General features: G+C 37.1%; 1 protein-coding gene across 1 annotated transcript in view; it reads left to right on the top strand.

Annotated features, from left to right (window-relative positions):
* LOC134658019 (uncharacterized) overlaps positions 1 to 20,476 on the top strand; it is a 165,456-nt gene that overhangs the window by 58,409 nt on the left and 86,571 nt on the right. Inside the window, exon 2 of the mRNA XM_063513616.1 lies at positions 2,298 to 2,896. Within this exon, the coding sequence (XP_063369686.1) occupies positions 2,329 to 2,896 (568 nt within the window). The 5' untranslated portion in view covers positions 2,298 to 2,328. The remainder of the gene's footprint in view (positions 1 to 2,297; positions 2,897 to 20,476) is intronic.

Below are 20,476 nucleotides of genomic sequence, written 5' to 3'. Positions count from 1 at the left end.
GTAAAAAGTGGTATATTTTTGCGAAATCAACATGTTATCTCATTTGATTATTTTGATCTTTTAATTTCCTTTAACGTTTTTGTCAATTTTTTAAAACATTAATTTACCTATGCTAAACTATGATTAAATTACAAAATCATCCACAGAACCCACCTTCTTTAAGTGCAAATGTAATTTCTATGCCTTCAGAGTTTTTGCTGCGATTCTTATAGCATGTTTTTTGCTTGTAATAAAATTTAATAGATCGACCACTTGCGTGATATAACAATACATAACCACTTGTGTAGGTACTAGTTTGTCGGTATAGAGACACCTTGACTTAGTTTAGAGGCAAAGATTATAATAAATCTCGTTTATGCGTTGTTTTTGAAGATTTTTTTTGACTGACTGCCGTATACGAACTTCAAGATATTCACAAGAGACGACACGTACTAGATCCATTCTAGATACGTTATAGTTTAGATTTCAACTAGTTCTCTTTTGCAGCGCAATTCGGGCAACCAATGCCACTTTTACGTTAGATAGAGTTAGATATCTATAAGATGTGAATTAGATCTCTAAGCCATATCTTGTGGAAATCGTTCAAGAGCATCTCCAGAATCGCGCAAATGTCAAATTTGACAGGTTATATCTTAAACTTATCGTTATCGTATCTTGGCGATGTCTAAAAGATATCTAACAGATGTCTATTTCAAAATCCGAATAGGACCCTGAATCTTACAAGTGTTTTATTAAACTCTCATTATTAAAAAATAATAGAAAAATTCTATCAAACATGAAAAACTCTCACACTCGTGTGCCACCGGAAAAGCTCTAGAGCTTTTCCGGTGGCTAAACAATAAACATACCAATTTATCCTAGTTAGAATCAAATAAGTATTCTTTCCCCAGTCTAATTAGGGGCAAATTTTTACTTATACCGGCTTGGCACTGACTTCAAACATATCAGTTGGTAACGCATAGACTTCAAAAAGGATAATATTTTATTTCATCCTTTTTGAAGTCGGTTTTCTTTTTTTTTTGTAAAAACTTTTTATTTTGTAATTCGATTTCTAAGGTCTTAGATGTTTCAGGCCAATTCGAGTTTTAGTTATTCCATCTGTATACTGATCTGTCAGTGTCAAAAGTGACGTTTTTGGTTGAAGAAATGTTACTTTTGATACTGACAGCTGAGTATCATACCTATTGGATACAGAACGAATAACTAAATCTCGAATTGACCTGTTTATTCATGTAATTGTAAGGAAACACAGTCAGAACCTACTAGTACCTACTTGTTACCTTGTCCAGTTATGCCGCTGCGCATACGCAATACGGGAGGTCTCATTCTAAGTACATTCGTCTCCAGTTGTAGACTACTAAATAACGAGTGCCAGCTCATGTCGACACCTCGTATCACCGTGCGAACATCTAGTTATCGTGGCATAAGAGCTTCTGCGTTACTAAAATGCATGTAAACTTGTACTTAAATCCACGTGTGCTGATTTTTTTAGGTTTATTGTTAAATAATGGACTCAAATTTGTATGTCCAGTACTATATTTGCGACATCGACATTGTATGTCAGGCAGTGTTGGTCGAAACGTTAATGCAATTGAAAATGTTGGCCATTAACCATTATAAATTGAACCTTAAACCGTAACGGACGATTACAGTTTACGGTTCAATTTATAATGGTTAATGGCCAACATTTTCAATTGCATTAACGTTTCGGCTAACACTGATGTCAGGTAATAGTGCGAGGGGCAAGGGGGAATTGAAATGTGGACTTTGGACTCCGAAGAGTCCGAAGCAGTGTAGCGTATATGAAAGAGAAAGAAACGACTCATAATAGGTAGGTATATTTACCTTACAGTTACTTACAAGTAAATAAATAAACACTGACATCAGAACATGTCCAAATCGCAAAAAACGTATTCTCTATCCCTTCGACCTTGTCAGTCAAGAAGTTTTTATAGCTTTGACAACCTGATCCCGATCACAATAAAAAATATGACCAGTACAAAAATAACCATAAAGGATGACTCGCGCTAGACCGGGCCATGCCCAGGCCGAGGTGTCCGACATGTCATTTTCTATGACGGCTGATCGGTGATCACGTGGTACTTTCCATAGAAAACGAAGCGCCGGAAGCTCCGGCTCGGCCCCGGCCCGGTCTAGTGTGATTCATCCTTAATCCCAGCAGCCAACTAAAATGAAATCGGAAGATTCCGTTTAGTTTAAGCTTCTTTCGTATAGAATTTAAGACGCAATAAAATAAGTATACCGAATTGACTAATTTTGTATCATTGTTGTTGCAGGTGAAGCGCATCGCATCAATGGCCTGAGAGCATGTTCCGGACGGCGTCAGTGGAAGGCTCCGCGCCGCGGACGCCCCCCGCCTACGCCCCGCACCCCCCCTACGTCCCTCCCCGCTTCTTCCCCCCTCGCATCCGGCCCCCTCCCCCGCAATACTGCTTCGACGCCGCCCGCTTCGCCTGCGACGCCTCCAAACCTCGCTACCTCGACGTCGAACGAGAGAGGCTGGTCACGAGATGGCTGGCCGAAGCGAACGAGGCCCTAGTGAGAAGAGACCGGCCGCCGAGATACAAGCCGAGAAGCAGCGAGAGGCGGCCGGACTATTTGGAGAGGAGGCCGGCGCCGGAATGGTCCGACAACTTCCTCCTCGGCCGGAGGAACGGGTCGGCGGAGCCCGAGGAGGACTGCAGTGAAGTGATGACGTTGAAGGAGTTTGTGGACAAGTTCTCGCTGCCGCGGGTGGTGCGGTTCGAGGGCGAGGAGCGGGCGGTGCTGCTGTACCGCGTGCTGGAGGCGCACCGGCGCGTGGAGGCCGTGCCGCTATCCGGCAAGAAGGGCAAGCTGGTGGGCAAGCCGCTCTACATACCTGATTCCTATGATGGTGAGTTGTACTTTAAGATCGCATGTTCGGAAGATATCCAAAGAGAATGTACGCAGATATTGGTCCATTTTAATCAAAAACTTGATGATGATTAGTATGAGCTGGTTTTTGTTAGCTGTTCTTGTTTCTAAAGATATTTCATACTTGTGCGAACCTACCTATCATTATGGATGTATTAACAAACACCGAGTATTAATTATCTTTTGAATGTCTAAATAATGAAACTAACAACAATGCCTTAAGTATAATACTTTTAATTAAGTTTTGATGAAGAAATTACAATGAAATCTAGTGTCAATTGAAGTGTAATTATCTTGCGGAACGACGCACATCTTAGTTTGCGGTAACAATGGCAGTAGGTACTAGTCACAGTAAACGTCAGTGCAGTAGCGAAAGACAAAAACTATACTACGGGTGAATAGATAGAGTACATATTTATTTATAGTTTTAAACTTAAGATTGAAGTTTTGTCACAGTCTCCTCAAAACAACGTATAAAAACTAGTACGAATATAGGTATATTTTATTAAAAATTAAAAGTACATATAAGGTGTCATCGGAACATGTTAACAATCGGAGACACACTTGAATCTTTCACCATGTGATCGTCTGATTTTATTGTGAAGTGTGATCGTCTGATTTTAATGTCAAGTTAAATACTCCTATGTGACGATTGACGATATCGTAATTAATTAATCAAATGATATATTCAGGGATGTATGTGTGAATAAAGTATATGCCGGATAAATTGTACCATCAAAAGAAATTGCCAGACGCCTTGCACTAGGTTAAACCTGTAGCCTGCAAATCCAAGATCCAATACAAAGGTCATCCAGTCTTTAACTCCGCTAGTCTAAATAATTTACAATTACAATTTTTAAATTACAATCTACAATTTACATTTAATTTACGTTGTTTTTATTAGTCGATGTCCATACTGGTCCCCGCATACCTGTGGCGACCGTCGGAAACGCCCGCTTTGTGAGACAATGGTGTTCTTACGTAACTAATTGCTGCAAGAGCGCGTACCGGCTTCATTAAGCTCTCATCGGCATCTGATGATGACCAGTAATCAATCGATTATCGAATATGTATGCGATTTCTGTACAAGAGGGAGTAATGCTCAAGTGTATGTATTTATTTATATGTGCCAGTATGTCAATTTTATGCCATGTTAATGCCTAAAAGGCGTGAAGGATTTTAAAATATGCGGTATTTCAATTGTGAAATTTACAGATATTATAATATAACATAATATGTAATATGTATATAACCAGCAAGTTTTTGGGTTCCGTAGCCAAAATGGTAAAATCCTCGTTTTTTTTTTCAATTTCAACAAATAGGCGCATATTTGTCGTATATTTGGCGTATATACGTCGTGCGCATTAAGTTGAACATTATTTTTGAGTGTTCTGCCCTTTACTGGCTTCCAGTTTTAAATTTGACATTTTGTCACTCATATCAACTCATATTTATTTAACAAAGCGATGAGACAATTGCAGGTAACGATATTTGTAGAATTTATTTGTTTTTCTCTTTTTGTGTTTTTTTAAACCTTGGAAATAAAAACGCCTCAGGCTTACAACATTTATTTGAAGCTTTTCAAATGTTAATAGAGGGGAAAAAATTACCTACTTCTTAACTTACGCCATATCGCCAGTTCATTTGTTTCGTTGTGTTATGAATCTTGTCGTTACTCTTTATTTATTGAGTAAATAAGGTAAGGTAAAGTATTTTCCCTGATAAAAATCCAATAGTTGATACCGTTTGTTAGCTGTATTGCTTGGAATTATAACAAAAGTTGACAAGTAATGGAATAGTGTCAGTCACCGGGACATTAACGTTAATTGTATCTTTTTAAACTTTTTAAATACAGTCTACTTGATTTTTCACTTTCACCGCAATTCGTCCCACAAAAGACTACAAATAGTGCAGACAAAAGTCTTTGACGTTTTTAATTGGTTTTCTGCCCAAGATGGTTAACTCTAAAACGAGTTACGAGTCGGCCTCCCAGCAAGGCCGGCTATTGTCTGTTCACGGATCATTGGAGGAGCGTCGGTTTTGTTTTTGCGGCGTGGTATGGGCGGCCAGCGATTGATAGCTTTACGGCTTCATTCCGGCCCTTATTAATTAAGTCCGTTAGATCTTTATCTTTGCAGCGAAGTCTCAGAAACCAAAGACACGTCGAAGACAGAGGACAGCTAAGAAACTATCGATTAAACCCCGAATTCAAATAGTCCGATGTGGGATAAAGTTTAAGGAATAACATAAGTCAATAGTTATTTGTACAACAAGAGATCAAAGTTTGATATTTCTTCGAGTGCTTATTTTGAGTCCCGTGCAAGTGAAAGATTCTATACTAGATTCACGAGCGTAGCGAGGGAATCTAATTTAGAATCTTGAGCGTAGTAAGGGACTCAAAAGCGCACGAGATGTAAATAACTTTGATCTCGTGTAGTTCACAAAACTTTTCACCTCAGCAGTGAGAACATATTAGAGAACCCGAAAAATGTATTCCTTCTTCATCACTTACCTATTCACTCATGTTTTCTTAAGATATACCAACAATTAAGTTTTCACCTCAGCAGCTCGAACAAGGGTACTTTGCTACTTAAAAACAGTAAGCAAAATCGCATTTTGCTCACTGAGTGAGCAAATTCGCATTTTGCTCATTTTGTCTCACTCAGTGAGCAAAATGCGATTTTGCTCACTGTTTTTAAGTAGCAAAGTACCCTTGTTCGAGCTGCTGAGGTGAAAAATAAATTATTTATAATGTATGTATATAGATGTTACTGCTTATGACGGCAGAAATATAATAAAGAGTACAAGTATCTGCTAATGCATTGTAAAAGAGAATCAGTAAATATCACAAATCACTACATAGTATAAAACAACTGTCTGTCCATGTATGCTTAGATCTTAAAAACTATAAGCAACGGATTATGATGCGGTTTCTTTTAATAGATAGAGTGATTCAAGAGGAAGGTTTTTGTATAATTTGTTAACCCGTGCGAAGCCGGGGCGGGTCGCTATAGTAAAAAATAAAACGTACTTTAATAAAAGCTTCGACGATATTTCGTGCGATATGGAAGAACACTCCTTCCGGTCACGGTTGTGACTTCGAAGGTGCGGTTACTTAGTCACTGGTGAAGAACAAAGAACTTCTTCGTCACACCCTTGGTGGAAGCGACGTGTGGTTAGGAGTTGCTTCTGTAATGAACAAGCAACGGCAACATTTTAGGGCTTCGGCTCCGAAGAGTACCTATCAAGTTCTATAATTCCGTCTGTAAATGTATCGATATTACATGAAATCTAATAGGTACGTAATTACCAAATTTTATATTAAAGGAAAAAATGGAAAAATTACGCTTCCGGCAGGACTTGAACCCGCAACCTCCGCAATCCGTGCGTTAGCTCTGCCAATTGAGCTACGGAAGCCTACCAGAATCTTGCGAATTTTTCCATTCCTTCCCTCATGCACACGCCTTTGGGGTGGCGTATAGCGACATCTACAGAAAAACGATTACATCTTTTAATAATTTTTCCATTTTTTCCTTTAATATAAAATTTGGAATATCGCTCGCAGACGTAATCTGCATGTTAAAAATTGATTTAATAGGTAATTAGTTGAAATTATGGCAGTGTGTAGTTATATTGCCCATTTAAACAAATAATAATAATTATCGATCCATTCATTAATGCACCATCGCTCTTATAAATGTTCTCACATCTATTGACTGTTGTAAAAACCGCAAATGAGTTTGGTAAAAAAATAGTAACCATGCATTGGAAAGCTGTTACGCGTTTGACACATCAACAGGGGCCCATTTCTCGAAATTAGACTAATATTATTAGTCCGCGAGCTGTCAAATCGTATGGGTTACCATGGCAACACACTAATAATATTAGGCTAATACCGTTCGAGAAATGGGCCCCAGGGCTAATACAGCCCTTGTGCTAAAAGTAAAAGGCCCTTTGACTTTAATGGCTTTTTACGTAATCAAACGAAAGTGTTAAACGTTAGTGACATAAAATATGGAGCTTTAAAACGTTTACGGGTCCAAAAGAAGGTCGTGTGCGTAATTATTGTCACACAGGCAATGGGCACACATAACTTCATTGTATGTTGTTTGTGTCTACGAAGTACGTTTAGAATTTCGTTATTTATCTCTCTGAATGAGTCTTCCTGAAAGAGTTCTGAAGAGAATCTACATTCCTAAAGAGTTCAAGACAAGACAAGACAAGAATGCGCCACACCACACCCAGCCAGGAACATGCCCGCTCCGGACTAGCCGATACCAGGGGACAAAATTTTAGGGGAGTGACACGCTCTGGGATGGGGGAGGGATAGTTACAATCAGCCGGCTATGCAGCCTTAAGCCAATATTGGAAGATAGGTCGGGTAGGTTATGTCGTTGAAGGAGAGCGTTGGTGATATGCTGCTCGTCGTTTCCGTTTCGGTCTTCGTAGTATCTTGTATCAAGCGTCGATGTCCTCATGAGATGGCATTTGCTCGTCGATTCGAGGTGCTGTTTCTTCTTTGTCTGTAGTGTTGAGTCGCTCACTCGTGAGGCACCTCATTTGTACCACTCATTTTGTTAATTTGTCGCAGTACTTCGTACAGCAAAAATGTCTTACTTCACTCCTCTATTCATTTTACTTGATTCTAAAATTATCTTTCTCCTAAAAGTTCTATTCTTAACCTCCAGAATTGCACTCCAATTAAATGTTACTATTTATTTATTTATAAAGGAAGTGATGAGTACATAAATATGTATATACATTAAATATTTTTGTCGCCGTTGGAATTGATGGAATAGTCGACGCTGAAAATATGCTAGTACCTCACCTCATTTGAAGTAAGACATTGTAACACCTCATTTTAGAAAATGAGGTACTCATACAAACTCATTTTAAATTGATGTCCTACCCATCACTATTTGTCTGATTCGCTGTCGGTTTCGTCCAGTTGATATATTTCTCTTGCTGCTTTGATGAATTCGCCTTTGTCGTCTGCCATGTTGATCCACTCAGATGGATGCCTGGTGTGAATCTACATTCCTAAAGAGTTCAATGCCCAAATTATAACGAATTAAAAATATGTGGACCGCATTTTTTGTGTAGGCTTATTTCCTCATCCATATTTTTTATTGGTTCGATTATAATTATACCCGTGGTACCTTTGTCATGTGCTTGAGGCCTCTTGACCCCCTCTTAGCTTTGTCGCCAAAACTACACGGAATTATATTAATAATTCCCATACTCGCCTTGAGCGCGGCGTGGGAGACCCGGCCCATTACCGCAGACCTTAGACGGAGGACTACTGACCTCACAATACTCTTACAAACAGTATTTTAACCTCAGTGTAAGTACTCGTATGACAGCATCAGATGACGACGTTAGATGTTGGGAGTAACTTGCGGAAGATAGAGTTAAGTGGCAATTACGGTCAGGCTTCAAAACCACCTTGTCACTTCTGTTCTAGTATAGGCATGTGTAGCCATGGCAAAGTTTGCGGCGATAATTAGGTAGGTATTCATAAGCCACTGCTGAAATTGTATTTTCAATCGGCCAAAAAAATATGATAACAATCATGAAAGTAAAGCTTAGATAGATAAACTTCTCTTATAAAAACTATAGCAAACGTGATCGGTTAAGCCATTTTTGAAATTTCGCAAAACGTCTTTCCTCCTTAGCAAAAATAAGTATATAATTTGCTTGTTGTAATATATATTATTATGTACATATATATGTACATAATATCCACCGTCTATTAATTAGGATTTCTTTAGAATTTGGTGGAAACCTGATCTTTTTAATTATTGTTTAAATTAATTGGCGCACCATGTATCTAATGACGATCGCACATGGATGTAACACATCATTTGAACTGTCAGAACTGATATTAAGAATAGCTTTGTTATACAGCCAGCTTTGTATCATCTCAAAATACTGTTTATAATTTCACTGTGGCGTAGTGCGAGCCTTTATACGCATACATAGATGTTTACCTGTTGATATTGTGCGGCAGGAATAACAAGCGAGCCTGCTTATTGGAATGTTACGGTGTATTTGTAATGTTAATATGTACTATAAAACTAATTAATATGTACATTTTATCTACGTTGTTATAGTAGGACATTTTTTTGTTGTACTTCTTGTATGTGTATCTTAATTATATTAAGACTGTAATGTGTGTAATGTGAAATTTTTTGTTGTACTTCTTGTATTGTATCTTAATTATGTTAAAACTTAAGGTGTTTGACGTACTTATTCTACTTATTTGCGTTATACTGGTTATGAGTTGCGTTTATAATTATGAACAGTCAAATTATGACAAGAAACATTACTGTGGGATACAGTACAGTTACTCATACCTATTAGCTATAGTTAGTCATAATTGGTATTAGGGTGTATATTTGTATAAATTGAAACTTCAGAAAAATATTAGATTTAAACACAATTTCCTTATTGCATACTTGTTTAAGTTAAGGATTTGCTCAAAGCTTAACTTTTTCTTGCTTAAAATATCATAACGAAATCAATATTGTATAAAACAAAATCTGCTTCGTTTTAATGGCTCTACAAATAAAGATGAAATTTCAATTTGTCTATGCTTAATAAAAATGACAAACAATAATTAGCGATAAGTAAAACAAAATTCATGTGTACTTTCGTTACACATTCATTTCCGCTAATGAAATCACATTTACAACTATCAGCGGGTCTATCGCCAATTTATTTTTCACCTCAGCAGCTCGAACAAGGGTACTTTTCGAGTTAAAAACAGTGAGCAAAATCGCATTTTGCTCACTGAGTGAGACAAAATGACATTCAAGTGACCTTAATATTCAAATGTCATTTCAACATGCGGGGTCTAATACAAGTTCGAAATACTTGGATTTTATTATTTCTGTCCCTTTCACGTCGTTAGCAAAAACAAAGAGGCAAAAAAAAGTTCAAACTACATTCAACGGTATATTGACGGTTTATAATAGACCCCCGAAAAACGTCAGAATGCATCGTTCCAAAACACATACGAGTATGAATTCTTAATAATTAATTTATGATAATAAAGTTTAAGATTTGATAAAAACTGATAAACACTATATTTTACGTAATTTATTTTACGATTAAAATAATGAACTCAAAAAATACACAGAATATCACGTAAAATAAACAATTATACCCTTAAGAATCTCTACTATAGATTACGAAAGTAAGTATCCGCAATTCGGACCGTAACTCCAGCTCCAGGAAAAAGTTGACATATTGTGCCTATCTGAGCATTGGCTCGAGTCGAGCCAAACATCCTCGGTAAAAATACTCAATTATCAGCTCCGGGCCCACTACTGCCGACCCTCGCGGATGGGTGGAGGAGTCTGCATATATGCTGCCACTGACATACTTACCTTAGAGCGCCGCGAAGTGACTGACCTCTCCGTGGAAATGCATTTTGAGACATGTGCAGTTGAGTGTATCGGCCTTGACCTAATTATTATATGTATATATAGACCGCCTAGTGGTGACGTCACGATGTTCTTATAGTAGTTTATGCAACAGTGATATAATAAGGGTTCTTAAAATTCAAGGGTCGAAGTTACAAAACGAGACGTAGTCGAGTTTTGTAAAAAAAGACCCGAGAATTTTAAGAACCAATTATGAGCTGTTGCATACATTACTTTTTCTATGACAGCTGCAGCAAAAAAAAAGAGTTATTATTAAAAAAAAAGAGTTATTATTTTAAAAAAATTGAGTTATTATTTAAAAAAAAAGAGTTATTATTGTAAATGAAAACATACCTCTTTCAATCAAGATGATCGGAACTTGTATCTTTAAAAAAAATAAAGCAGTTGTATTATACTCATAAGATGACTGCTAGCAGTCATCTTATGAGCCTATAGACAAATCATTCAAATGACATTGCTTTAGATATCACTGTCAGTCATTTAATTGACACATTTAAGTGCTGGAGTAGAAAAAATAAGTTAAATCTATTGTTAAATTTTATTGCTATTCAAAATAATAATGTAATCATAGTAGGTGACATGAATATTGACATATTGAATAATTGTAACATTACTAAACAGTTGTTAGATACTATTAAAATCTGTGGGTTCAGAAATCTTATAAACAAACCGACTAGGATTACGGAGACATCTAAAAAATGTATTGATCATGCATATTCCAATATAATTAAGTCTGACATAAATAAAATAATGTGTAATGAAATGTATTTGTCTGATCATTTGTCTTTAATTATTAGTATTAATATTAATAACCGAATCCAATCGAATTGCCATGTATTAAAGCGAAAGTTTTCACTTTGTAACAAACAGGACTTCACGCGAAGTCTTGATTTCCAAAATTGGGATGACATCCTAAGTAAGAGTAGCTGCCCAGGTGAAAAGATAAAATCTATTATAAATGTTTTGAAGCATTATTTCGATGTTCATTTCCCAATTAAGTATCATCCAGTTAAAAAAACCTACGAGGTCTGGGTCAATGACACTGTAAAAATACAAAGAAATAACATTCATAAACTTAAGGTAAAAATAAGTTTAAACCCCAATGATACTGAGTCCCTTTCTAGCCTTCAAAAACTAGAATGCTCGTACTGGTCCCTTATAAAAAATATACGTAGGAGTTATATAAACAGACAAATTTCAAACAGCGGTCATGATATGTCGCGTAGTGTTTGGCGCATAATATCGAATGAAACGTGCAAAGGTACCAAGAGCGGGAACAGAGCAATCGACATACTTGTTAGCAAGTCTGCGGGCGACTGCCAGAGCGCGCGTGCCGTCAACTCCGCCACGCTGCTAAACAGGTACTATCTAGATGCGAACGTAAATAATACGAGACCGTGCACTCCCACTGCTCTTGAATATCTCCACAGCTATTTAGACCAACCACCACCACCTCTCGTTTTTACTCCATTCACCCTTCATGAGATGATTAATGCCTGCAAAAATATAAAACGTAAAACTTCTAAAGATATAAATGACATGACAACGTATATCCTGGATTGTTTGCCGCCTATTGTTATATCCCTATTCTTGTCTTTATTTAATGACTGCGTTAAAATTGGTGTATATCCAGATGTTTTAAAATTGATAAAGGTACAGCCGGTCTACAAGGGTAAAGGTGAACTGCACTCGCCCAAGTCTTACAGATCAATATCACTGGTACCGGTCATCTCCAAAATTTTTGAGCAGTTGCTTAGCAACAAACTTATGCAGCATATTACTGGTAACAGGTTATTGAATAGTCAGCAGTACGCCTATCAGCCCGGCCGGTCGACAATAGATGCTGCTCGAGACGTTGTGATGCGAGTGTTGGGGCATCTTGAAGACGCGCGACAGGTTGCTGCGATCTTCTGCGATCTGTCGCGCGCCTTCGAGATGATAGACCATTCCCTTCTAATAAGAAAGCTTGCCCTTTATGGTGTTACCGGTAACTTTCTGGATACAATCTCATCCTTTTTAAATAATCGAAAGCAATGTACTTACGTCCTGAACGCGAAGTCAGAAATGGAGTCGATTGGTAACTGTGCAGTCCCTCAGGGATCGGTCGCCGGAAATAACCTATTCTTGATCCTCGTCAACGACATCACGACCGCTTGCCCGGGTCAGGAGTATGTCATGTTCGCCGACGACACCTGTATTATTGTCAATGCTAACGATTTTGAGAGCTTAAAATCTAAACTTTGCAATGTCATAAATCAAATGGTAAGATGGTTTTCCGCCAATGGCATGCTATTAAATTTAGAGAAAACTAGTATAGTACATTTCCAATTAAAAAAATCCAACAAACCAAATCTCAATATTGTGCTAAATAACACCGAAATTCCGCAAGTTGATTCTGCGAAGTACCTAGGATTCCAAATTGACTCCGGACTGACTTGGGCCCCACATATACAGACAACATGTGACAAATTAGCCTCTGCGTGTTACGCATTGTCCAGAATAGCACCCAGTCTGTCTGCTGAAAACCTAAAAACGGCATACTACGGGTATTTCCACTCGATTTTATTGCAGGGTGTGGATCTTTGGGGCACGGCTGCTGAGCGTAACAGAGTATTCAGGATGCAAAAACGCGCCCTGCGTATAATCGATGGAAAACCTGTAGACTACCCAGCACAGAGTTTGTTTAAAAAACATAAAATACTTACCTTACCGTCCATATATATACTCACGGCATGCATGCATGTAAGATCGAACATAGATATGTATAAATCTAACAGTCATGCCCGTGGGTCTCAAATGCGCAGGCGACCCAGGTTACTTGCTCCTAGACGCCGACTCGCCAAATCACGACGGTCACTCAGTATCATGGGGCCAAACATATATAATGCAGTACCCAATGAGATACAAGACTCAAAAACAGATTCGATATTTAAAAAGAAACTTAAGATGTTACTTTTAGATAAAGCTTATTACAGCATCGATGAATTTACTAGTATAAAATAAGATCATTGACCCAGTGCTGTACCTAATATTATGTTATATTATAAATTGTATACACATACCTATAATAAGTAAATTGTAAATAGTAATTAAGTAACGAAATGACGTGTAAATGTATATGTTTCTTTTACCAATAAATTACTGTATCACTGTATCACTGTATCACTATCTTACAATGTTTTTTTTTTTTACAAAAAAAGTTGTCGATTGAAGTGTCAATCAATTGAAATTGAAATGTCGTTGTTTTCATACCTATTTTACTGAAATTTACTAAGTTTTGTTTTTGTGTTTGAATGTGGTAATTAAACTTAATTGTTAGTATATCTTAAGAAAACATGAGTGAATAGGTAAGTGATGAAGGAGGATTGCATTTTTCGGGTTGTCTAATATGTTCTCACTGCTCAGGTGAAAAGTTTTGTGAACTACACGAGATCAAAGTTATTTACATCTCGTGCGCTTTTGAGTCCCTTACTACGCTCAAGATTCTAAATTAGATTCTACTATAGAATCTTTCGCTTGCACGGGACTCAAAATAAGCACTCGAAGAAATATCAAACTTTAATCTCTTGTTGTACAAATAACTATTGTTACATTTATTTACCGACTTTTCAACACAGGTTTCACTGTTGGTGGTAATGTTATTATTATGTAAATATTTCATAACAGAGATTAAATAACAAAATAAATCAAAAATCTAACCCTAAATTACCCTGAAGCATTGTTCCCAGGACATTACCACCAGTAATGTGATTTATTAATATGTGTTCTAAACGCGAAAGTTTTAAATGTTAGGTATGTAATTTCCGTTGCCCGTGCAGATAAACAATACGAATAAAATAGTATACCTACGAGTACTACCACTCCACAAACGAGAAACACGTCGTGATCACACAATCTCCGAAGTTTAAGTTTAAACAAAGATTTCAATTCAAACGACCTCTGAACCTGAAGTATGAAGCGGGAACGCCGCCTAACGGTCCCGGGTTCGTTCCCAGGCGAGGCCGAATATCTTTGTTAGCGGGTAATATCGCTAAGTGAATTCCGTTTACTTTAACTGTTTTGTTTGTTGTTTACTTGTTCGTTTTACTGAGGAATAGCGGAAATGTCGGTCGAAGTTATTGAATAAAATCCAATCCAATAGATATTAAATAAAACTTTATTATTATGAGATTGTACGTAGCATTTTTTCAAAAGTATAAGTTTTAACAAACTAGAATGTCTACTGGTGATGTAGACATACTTTTAAATAATCCTAGTATTAATTCTTCCTACAAGTGAAACCAGAATCTAGCTTAGCAATTCAATGCATTTATGAAATGTATTATTAGTTTATACAATGTATGTCGTAATCTTTTCATCGAATGTATGTTTACCAAAATTTGTGTTTGACTTAAAATACATTCAGCTTTGAGCTTCAACTTTTAGGGCTAAGTTAAAAACCATGCAACAACAAAACGGTTACGATTTATTTAATTTTTAACAGCAGATTTAATCATTAAGGATATTAAATACCCAGATCAAATATCCGCATTGATTGACCTAAGCCCGTCTATAATAATTTCTCAACTACGAACGCTTAACATTTTTGTGTACAGAGGTACAAGGCATTCAATAATCTGTTGCACGTACGAGTACGAGCGAACAAATAGTGATTGCGCTGACATGACAGTTGCATTATGCGAACGATCGATTGTCCGAATATGTAGAGGCAAAACAAATCGATTGTATAGAGTGATTCATTCAAGATGAGGAATTTGGCAGGGCTGCCACAAGCCGTTATTATTATGTTACCAAAATACTTAATGGGTCTTAAAAAAGGGATGAAATGTTGCATTTTATCCACAAGGGTGGCAAAATTAACTGCCAGGCTAGCATACGATTGGCGCGACAGTATCTCGGGAGATCAAATTTTCAATTGTTTCTTCATGTTGATGGTAGAGTTGAGTGATAACGAGTTTGAATGATAACGTCTTACAGTGAGTATTTTTCTCACGTTGGTGTGGAGAAAAATGATGTTTTTCACTCAGTAGCAAAGTTTGTTTATCACTCGTGCCTTGAAACCCTTGCAACACTCAAAATTATACTTTGCTACCTATAGAGTAGACATTAGTAACCTGTCTGTCCTGTCATTAGTAACCATGTACCTACCTAAATATTGAAAAATGAAGACTACTGCAAATCATAACAATTAGAAAAGTGCCAACCCTAACTGGCCGTGTAACTGATATGAGAAACGCTATATTCCGCACACGTGCCGTGGTGTTTTGCTACAGCGAGTGAATTCAATAGATCACTAGTTCAATATTTATCAGTTTACTTGAGCAACTGAATTTATTTGACATTGATGTTTTCTCACAACTATGTAAGAAAGTCGGACATTATTTCTTAGCTCGTGTGTATTGCGCCTTAGTCTGTTTTTAACCCCCAACGCAAAAAGAGGGGTGGTATATGTTTGACGCCAATGTCTGTCTGTGGCATCGTAGCTCTCAAACCTGGACCTATCATGGTTGACCTTTCGATGCGTTTTTTACGTGAAAGCGAGTTTCCTTGCGCTATGTTTCATAAAAATCGGTCAAGCGGTAAAGTATCAGCTCTTTTCCAATATTCCAATATGATGTAAGGCATTTTTGGCATAAAATTTATTTTTTTGGCATAATGCGTAGAGTTTTTATTTATAATTTTATAGTTATTAATTATCGTGTCACCAGAAAAAAAACAATATCAGCTGTTTGGTAAAACCGCCCCCATCTTTGATGTTGTTTTGAATAATAGAATCACACAATCATACTGTCGTGGTGTGCAAATATCTTAGTTAATTTTACTACTGTCATTGCAGGTTCCTATTCAAAAATTTTAATGACAGCCAATGTAATTATGTACCAGTAAAACCAACTTTTTGATAATACGAGTAAGGCGTAACCGAATATCTGTGAAGTTATATTATCCAAAATATATTGAGTTACGTACTATTATAAGAAGGATTACTAAAATTGGGTTATATCACGAGTTGTCAAACTGTCTTGAATAGGGCCCAAATCCGACAGAGACTTATGTCATAATGTCGCCACAATAGCCCAAGGCCCATCAGCCGTCACCACCATTGTCTCTATGGGAGTCGAAGCTAAGGCCGCGTTATACCGCACTTCCTTATGGCGGTTTTGTGCGAGACAATTTAAAGGGGCCCTGGTCCTGACCGTGTCTCCACATTCAAAACAACTCACTGCAACTTGTATTAAAATAAATTTATTTCAGCTCCACCAAAACTTATATTTTTACATCATGACAACTCAATCTCTTCTACTGTTTCTATTCCATTGTTTCCTATCATAGACAAGAGTACAGTAAAAAAACCTAAAGAGTTTTAATATAAATATAACTTGTGTTCGGTTATGAACATGTTGGGGGCCTAGCCAAAAAACAACACTTACAATGTTAAAAAACAACAAAAATTAAACCTTAACCAACTTCAGCATTATCGCTAAATTATAAACAAATGAATAAAACAGTTTACCTAACTGTAATCAATTGGTAAGGGACACACCTTGGTAACACTCGTTTTAACAATGAAACCTTTTGCTGTTTTTACATGCAAGGCTCGAACCTTACCATCTTTACCAGGTTTAACATCAACAATTCGACCTACTGGCCAACACAACGGAGAGGTATTATCTTCCCTCAACAAAACTAAAGTGCCTATTTCTAAGTTGGGAGACTCATTTCTCCACTTTGGCCTACTCTGCAGCATAACCAAGTATTGCTTATGCCATTGCCGCCAAAAATGTTGCTGCAATTGAACACATTGTTTCCAAAAACTCAATCTACCTATATTTACATCTGTAATATCCGTTTCTGGATAAGAAGTCAGTGAACTACCAGTGAGAAAATGTCCAGGAGTTAAATAAGTCATATCACTAGGATCCCTAGACACAGGGGTCAACGGCCTAGAATTCAAAATGGCTTCGAATTGAACCAAAATCGTGTACATTTGCTCATAGGTAAACACCGTGTTACCAATTACACGTTTCATGTGATATTTAACACTTTTAATACCAGCTTCCCACAAACACCAAAAACTGGGGAATAAGAAGGAATAAAATGAAAGGATATTCTTTCAGAACTAGAAAAGTCAACCACAGCTGATTGGTGATTAGCGGAATTTTGAAGGTCATACAATTCCTTAAGAACATTTTCCGCGCCCTTATAATAGGCTGCATTGTCACAATATATTTTAGTAGGTTTGTTTCTACGAGATATAAATCTTTTTAGACACCCTAAAAAAGTATCGGTTGTCATGTCAGATGCCAATTCAACGTGAATGGCTTTTGTAACAAAGCATACAAAAATCACAACATAAGCCTTTGTGATCACAGGTTTCCTAATTCTAGTCTGCTTTACATAGAAAGGACCGGCATAATCCGTGCCCACTATTTGAAATGGACGAGTCATATTTACACGATCAAGTGGTAGAGAACCCATTAATTGAGTAGCATTTTTTGCCTTAAGTCGAAAACATTTTATACATTTATACAAAACGGACTTTAGTTCTCTGTTGGCATTCAAAATCCAATATTTCTCATTTAGGGTACTCAGTAACAAAGTGGCACCAGCATGTTTTAACCTCAAGTGTTCATTATGAATTATAATTTTTGTTACATGAGAACCTTTGGGCAATATAATCGGGTGCTTTTGGTCATAGGACAATCCTGCATTTTGCAATCTACCACCTACACGTAACAATCCCTCAGAATCAAGAAAAGGATGCAAACTGTTTAAGCCAGACTTTAATGGCAACTTATTATTTAAGTCTTCAATATCATTACAAAAGAACTTTCTTTGCTCACATTTAATTATCATGCGCAACGCAGAGTCTAATTCTTGGGGAGATAAATATCCCTGACGTTTGTTAATATTTACATTTTTGCAGTTAAATACAAATCTAAGGAGATAACCTACAATCCTTGTCAATTTGTTTATATTTGAATATTTATGTATCAAAGCATCAATCGAACTAGAACTTACATCTACACAAGTATGACAGGTTTCAGTTGTAGGTTTTAGCTCTGGTACATCAGATTTTAAAATATCATGTTCTACAGGTTTATGATGGTAAGTAGGGTCAGACAAAAACTTTGGCCCATGCCACCAAATGTCACATTTTTCCAATAATTGGGGCTCTACACCACGAGATAATATATCTGCGGCGTTATCATGCGTATTTACATAATGCCATTCAAAGTCGGAGGATAGCTTATTAATCTTATCAACTCTGTTACCTACATACACGTTAAGCTTAACTGGTAATGTTTTTAACCAAGCTAGTAAAATCATGGAGTCACTATAAAGGTGAGCACTCACTGAGTATTTTAAGGACAGAGCATTGTACACCTTCCGAACTAGAATAGCAAGTAACAGGGCAGCATTCAGTTCCAATTTTGGGATGGTCAAGGATTTAGCCTTAGGATTGATGCGCGTCTTCGAGCACAAAAGATTCACCGAAACCTTGTTGTCAGCATCAATGACACGTAAGTACAAACAACATCCATGAGCAGCATTAGAAGCATCAGAAAATCCCACTAATTCTAAGGATTGCGCTCCTTGAATATTGATATTCCTAGCGATCGAGATGCTGGACATTTGAACTAAGCTATTGGCAAAGTCAACCCATTTTTTGTTAAGACCTTGAGGTAAAACCTCATCCCATTTCAACGATTCGAACCAAACCTGTTGCATTAATATCTTTGCCTGCACTAACACAGGGCCACATAATCCTAAAGGATCAAAAAATTTACTTATGAAGCTAAGCATCTGACGCTTCGTGTACTTTTCTTGAACCTCTTTAACAGGACACTTCATGTCGAGCGTATCAGTAATGACGTCATATGTCAATCCAAGAGTTTTAACATATTCATTATTTTTATCAAAGCTCCTACTATCGAGTTGATGCAATTCAACCGGTATGTCGCTTAAAATTTCTTGGTTATTAGAACACCATTTGTGTAGAGACAGACTAGCGAACTTCATTAGCCCTATCAACTCCTTTTTCATCTGCGCAAGCTCATTCAAATCATTAGAACCACACTGAATATCATCTACATAACACGTGTGCTTCAACACGAACGAAGCCAAGGGATATTGACTTTCATACCTTTGGGCTAATTCTAACAAACACCTACATGCTAAGAACGCAGAATTCTTTAAACCATATGTAACTGTCTGCAACTGTACACATTTGACTGACTCGTCAGGAGAATCGCGCCACAAGATATTTTGCAAACAACGATACTTATCCTCAATCAAAATTTGGCGATACATAGCCTTTATATCACACAATAATACATACTTGAAAGTTCTGAACAAAATCAGAATTTCAAAGAGATCCTTTTGAACCACCGGACCATTTAACAAAATGTCATTTAAACATATACCATTTTTAGGGTTCCGTAGCCAAATGGCAAAAAACGGAACCCTTATAGATTCGTCATGTCTGTCTGTCTGTCTGTCTGTCCGTCTGTCCGTCTGTCCGTCTGTCCGTCTGTCCGTCTGTCCGTCTGTCCGTCTGTCTGTCCGTCCGTATGTCACAGCCACTTTTCTCCGAAACTATAAGAACTATAGTGTTGAAACTTGGTAAGTAGATGTATTCTGTGAACCGCATTAAGATTTTCACACAAAAATAGAAAAAAAACAATAAATTTTTGGGGTTCCCCATACTTCGAACTGAAACTCAAAAATTTTTTTTTCATCAAACCTATACGTGTGGGGTATCTATGGATAGGTCTTCAAAAATGATATTGAGGTTTCTAATATCATTTTTTTCTAAACTGAATAGTTTGCGCGAGAGACACTTCCAAAGTGGTAAAATGTGTGTCCCCCCCCTGTAACTTCTAAAATAAGAGAATGATAAAACTAAAAAAAATATATGATGTACATTACCATGTAAACTTCTACCGAAAATTGGTTTGAACGAGATCTAGTAAGTAGTTTTTTTTTATACGTCTTAAATCGCCTAAATACGGAACCCTTCATGGGCGAGTCCGACTCGCACTTGGCCGCTTTTTTGTGACAGCACCAGCGTCAAAAACAGCCCTAACTGGTGTCGTTTTACTGGAACTAAT

Source organism: Cydia amplana, chromosome 21 (assembly GCF_948474715.1).
Source record: "Cydia amplana chromosome 21, ilCydAmpl1.1, whole genome shotgun sequence".
Lineage (NCBI taxonomy): Eukaryota > Metazoa > Arthropoda > Insecta > Lepidoptera > Tortricidae > Cydia > Cydia amplana.
This window is presented reverse-complemented; position numbering and strand designations above follow the sequence as displayed.